A 5,091-nucleotide genomic window follows, 5' to 3' on the forward strand; every position below is an offset into this window, starting at 1 on the left:
CTTGTAGCATAGCTCTCAACGAATGTAGTCCTATAAATAAATGAATAAAGAAATTGTGTAATAAAATTAAAATGCCTCTGGCTGGTCTAGAACCGGTGACCTCTCGCTGTAAAGGCGAGTGTCATAACCATTATCACGGAGGCTTATGGTAGAACATATGTATATATGTTCAAATATGATTGATTTGCTATTTTGCTATAGATCAGTGCCTTCCATCTAACTGTCTTCAGCCAGCGTATATCAGTGTTTCATTGGTGGACAGGTCATTTAGCTTCTCTTTATGGTATCCTTGTACCGAAGCCTATACTAGGTCTGCCTCTTCGTCTAAAGCCGCCTGTTAGCTTTGAGAATAGGATTTGTCTAGGAAGTCCAGTTTCGAACCTGGCAACATGTCCAACCCATCATGACAGATACTCCCATCTAAATCCAATATCAACTTTATTGTAGTAAAACATCTGTAAATTATTAAAAATAGTTTTATTTTAGCTTATTTTATTCTTTCAAATGGGCATATTAATTTTTTATTTTTTTAGGTTTTTTTCTTGACTTTTTGTGTGTTATATATTATAATTGACAACTTTAACGTTTAACGTTAACAACTTGCCTGTGCGATGTTATACTTTTAGTCTAATGTACCATAGCTTTAAATTATTCCAATTCAAACATTGTCTTGTATTATGATTTGTGTTTATTCTTGTAACCCCATGATTGATATCATGAACCAATTGAGTTTAAAACAGAGTTGAAAATAAGGTATTACAAGAACAATTTTTAATGGTCCTATTTTTTTTTTCTTTCCAGCCTGACCTTATTGAAAATCTTACTCAGCATTTTCCTAATGGGTAGAGGCTGCAAATACATTGCTGATTTCAAGTTACATGAATCTTCTCAGAAGAAATACAAATAAAAATTGAAGCACTTTATTGAACATAGGTTCCATTTGTACCAGAACCGTTGCATTCCTTAACATTAATATTTGAATGTAAAATAAAATTAAAGGCCATTAAAAACCAGCAAACACAATACTGTCAGTGACACTACTTTAATAGAAAGATACTTTGGCATGGAAAACAATTAAGAATCAGACTCACTTCATTTCATCCTTTCAAGGGAACTTATTGCTCTCATATTACACATCAGAATGATAAAAACAGGTAAAATATAGTTCAAAATACTGTAAGAAAGCTAAGCTGATACTAATAATCCTTTTTCATATAATTTACATTGATAACACGTACACATATTATTGTTTGATAAAAACGTACTGAATAAGACCACCTGATTACAGTTTGGTTTCAACTAAGCTGTGAGACCAGGCTAAGTTAGACGCTGGCATACTCCCTTAGACTTTTCCCGTAACGACCATCATTCTCAAAATACTGCATACTAAGTAATAACCAGATAGCCTTCAATTGAATATAATAAAGCAGGTATGAAGGGCCCTTGATAGACTTTTTGGTAAACCCTGCCCCTTGTTGCTAAAAATATTTTTGGTATTATATTTAATAAAACATCATGAAAAAAACTTGGTTAGAGATAAATGGTCACGAAACAACCAATGAAAGCATAAATTAACACATGTTAAGTGTATTACTGTGAATCTACTATTAAACTTTGTACTGTATATGGCAAATACAGTAAAATCAAAATAATGTATTCATTAAGCACTTAGGACTATGTGTAATAGGCATACTTCAATTCCAATACTGAATTTTCCTAGATATTTGATGTTAAGGATTTATTTAAGATAAACCCATAAGCAATCGATAACAATTTTGTGTGTACACTTAATATTGTAATCAATATTATTAATCTTGTTAAAAAGATCTAGCTTGAAACATTCCATAACTGCAATTAAAACCATCACTTTGTTGGTAACGCGACATGTAATATGTGTATAATAGTAACTGGGTTATATTCTTGGCTACTATTATTCATTTTGTTAGAAAGAAGATCATTAAATTTTCAATGTAAAAAACCATAATTTTTATTGACAGCACACATATGTCAAAAATTACAAGAAACACAATTTAGCACGAAAACCAATACAAAGCAAATAAAAATAATCACTTTATTGATGATGATAAATAATAACACTATACTGTTAGTATTCCTGCTGTTGAAGAAAGATACACTATTTCCGAAATGACTTTGGTGAAAGAAAGCACATTTTAATACCAAAAAAAAAAAAAAACACACATAGTGTGTTGAATACTGTAGTTTCAATGAAAGATACTTGATACTTTGGCATGGAAAATAAAAGCAGTTAAAACAAACCTGAATTGAAACCACACATTAAAATTACTTAAGCAAAAAATCTGCCTGTCCTGACTGAAAGCCTTTAGTTTCATCGATAAAAAGCTGGTACGATTCTTTCAAATGTTCGTGTTTTTTAATCCACATGTCTTTCTCTTTCGTTATCAGTTCGAGTTGGTTTTCAGTGAGTTTGTGGGCTACTTTCTCTTCTTTAATTCTTGTCTCTAATTTGCTAATTTCTTTGGCATGTAACTGTTTTAACCTTTGAATTTCTGTTGCTGCTTTTTGCCTTTCTGTTTTCTGTGCATCACAAACAGCTTTGTTTTTGTCATCTGTTAACCTTTTCTCAATGGTCATCAATGCATTTGCTCTGTCTTCTCTTGATAGTTTTGCAGCTGCTTCTCGTTGCTTGGCAACCTCCCTGAAATTGATAGAATACAATATTTTTAGAAATGTGCACAACACTATGAACATGTACTGTATTTTATCACATAATTTGAACACAGGACCCTGGATTTAGAAGGCAAGCATCTTAACTGCCAAGCTATATCTCCACAACTCTGTTGTGTGAACTTTCCTGCACAACCTTGCAAACTATTGGCCATAAATCTTCTGATTTTGCCACATCTGAACTTTGGAATTCACTCCCTGCACACATTAAAAACTGTTCTTCTGTTGCTTCACTTATTATTACTTAAAACTCACCTTTTTCATCATTAACTTGCACAGCACCTTTGATAATGCACCTCTTTCGTTTAAGTGATGCATACATTCTAATATTATTATTATTAACTGTTATTATTTGTTTGACATTACTTTTTTTAACCTTTGAAGATTGTACAAAGTACTGTAAATCATTTTCCTCAATATTATATAATCTTTACTTCCTTCTGCATTTCTAGCCACAACTTAAAAATTGAGGAAGGTAGAAAGTTAAATATTAACTTCGATGATAGAATTTGCTTTTGTAAGGGGGATATTGAAGATGAATTACATTTATTACAGTGATTTATGAGAAAAATACATTCCACTATATTATGTTCGTTTCCCTACACAACATAACTTTATTTCCTTAACGAGCTCGCACAGTCCACTAATAATACAAAAAATATGCATTTATTTACACCATGCATTTAAGAGGAGAACGGAGATAGATATCCTTTTATAACTAACTATTTGATTTTCCACATTGTTCGCTATTATTTTATTATTCTTTATGTATACAAAGGGCCAATGGCCTAAAGTTGATGAATAAATTGATTGATTGATTGATTGTAATCATGCATTCTTTCTCTTCTTTTATGTATATACTTACACTGAGGAGCATTTTGCATTGTTTCTGTTGAATCACTATAAAAACTTTGATACAGTAATTTAGTTAACTTACTTGGCAACTCTAGCTGCCTCTTTTGAAGCTAAAGTCTTCTCTTCATCTCTTGTATCTTCTATAGCTTTTATTCTCTCTTCTTCACATTTTGCGATTGCTTTTTGGACTGTCTCACGTAAAATTGATTCCCCCGACTCTCGTTCTGCACGCACCTGCTCAATTGCCATTTTTTGCATTTCACCTTCTATCCGCAGAGCCTCTTCCTAGGAAGGAAAGACAAAGTTTTGTAACTTCAAATTAGCACTTAAAAATTGATAGTGTGAATTAAAGCCCTTGGTTTATGTTTTTTGCAAACTTTTGATAGGCTTTTTTTTTTTAGATGGGCTTCTTTTCGAGACTACTTTTGCAAAGTAAAGAGTGGGGGGGGGCTTCTTTTCAAAATGAATGTTGTAAATTTTGTGATTTGTATTATAAAACCAAAAATAAGGCCACTGTAACACCAATCTGTATCATGGAGTGTATTTGACTGGCATTAAATTACCTAAACTACTTTATAAACCAAGCTTGTATTTAACTTATTTTGTTTTCTGAAATTCATGTACAGTGTATGTACTGTACTATCTCAAAAAATAAAAGCGTATGCTATCTTGAAAAGAAGCCCATAAGCCTCTTTTCGAGATGGGCTTCATTTTGAGGCTAATTTTGCAAAGAAGGGGCTACAATTCGAGATGGGCTTCATCTCGAGATTAAGTCCACTGGGCTTCAATTTGAGGTTTTACGGTATATTCACGCTGTAAATGGAAATTTGTCAAATTTTAAAAAGCTGTCAATTACCTTAAGATTTCGTTCATGCTGAGTTTGTAAATCTTTCAATGCCTTTTCCTTTTCCTGCAAGCACTTTAGTTTTACCTTTTGGATTTCTGAATCTTTTAATCTCTCTCCCTCAGCCCACACAGAGTCTTCGGCAGCTCTTATGGCAGCCTCTCTTTCAGATAATGCATCTTGTTCCCATTTTGTATGAATTGATTGGCCAATACCTGTATTAATTGATGAAAATTGGTATTAAAACAAAGATACTAGAAATACAAGATAGAGCACTCGTATAGCAAAAATGAGGCAGAAATTGGTCCAGACGTACGCGGCGCCCTTCTCTTTTTATAATGCAAGTTTTCTATACTTGGTCCAGACGTACAGGGCGCCCTTCTGTTGCTAAGTATATCGATATATTGTTTTCATTTATTTATGCCTACTTGTTTGTATCTCGTGCATAATGACACTACTAGGTTAATAAATAAAAAAATTGTTATGCGTCAATTTTGAATAAGAATGATCAAAGGTTTTACATGCATTTATTTTTGCTAAATTACTATTTGTTGTTTATTGATCTTTAAAAATTGCTGTTATATATACAGTATATAATATAAATCGTCAAAGGTACATATACAGTGTTTGATGATTTATATTATATTTATTCAACAGTGTTAACGGCTAACTCCTTTCAATATCAT

At 32.3% G+C, this 5,091-nt stretch overlaps 2 protein-coding genes across 3 annotated transcripts in view; one reads left to right on the forward strand and one right to left on the reverse strand.

Annotated features, from left to right (window-relative positions):
* The window catches only part of LOC117102263 (transmembrane anterior posterior transformation protein 1-like), a 9,058-nt gene extending 6,875 nt beyond the window's left edge, over nucleotides 1–2,183 (forward strand). For both annotated transcript variants that reach the window (XM_033242490.1, XM_033242491.1), the window contains exon 12: nucleotides 802–2,183. In XM_033242490.1, coding sequence (XP_033098381.1) covers nucleotides 802–907 — 106 coding nt within the window. In that variant the 3' untranslated portion in view covers nucleotides 908–2,183. The remainder of the gene's footprint in view (nucleotides 1–801) is intronic.
* Nucleotides 1,095–5,091, reverse strand: part of LOC117102266 (uncharacterized protein C6orf163 homolog) — a 4,867-nt gene continuing 870 nt past the window's right edge. The window contains exons 2-4 of the mRNA XM_033242492.1: nucleotides 4,418–4,620; nucleotides 3,644–3,846; nucleotides 1,095–2,677 (exon numbers count right to left, since the gene is read on the reverse strand). Of these exons, the coding sequence (XP_033098383.1) occupies nucleotides 2,302–2,677; nucleotides 3,644–3,846; nucleotides 4,418–4,620 (782 nt within the window). The 3' untranslated portion in view covers nucleotides 1,095–2,301. The remainder of the gene's footprint in view (nucleotides 2,678–3,643; nucleotides 3,847–4,417; nucleotides 4,621–5,091) is intronic.

The sequence above is a fragment of the Anneissia japonica genome, unplaced genomic scaffold (assembly GCF_011630105.1).
Source record: "Anneissia japonica isolate Jap-2015-1 unplaced genomic scaffold, ASM1163010v1 scaffold165_len1371125_cov188, whole genome shotgun sequence".
Classification (NCBI taxonomy): domain Eukaryota; kingdom Metazoa; phylum Echinodermata; class Crinoidea; order Comatulida; family Comatulidae; genus Anneissia; species Anneissia japonica.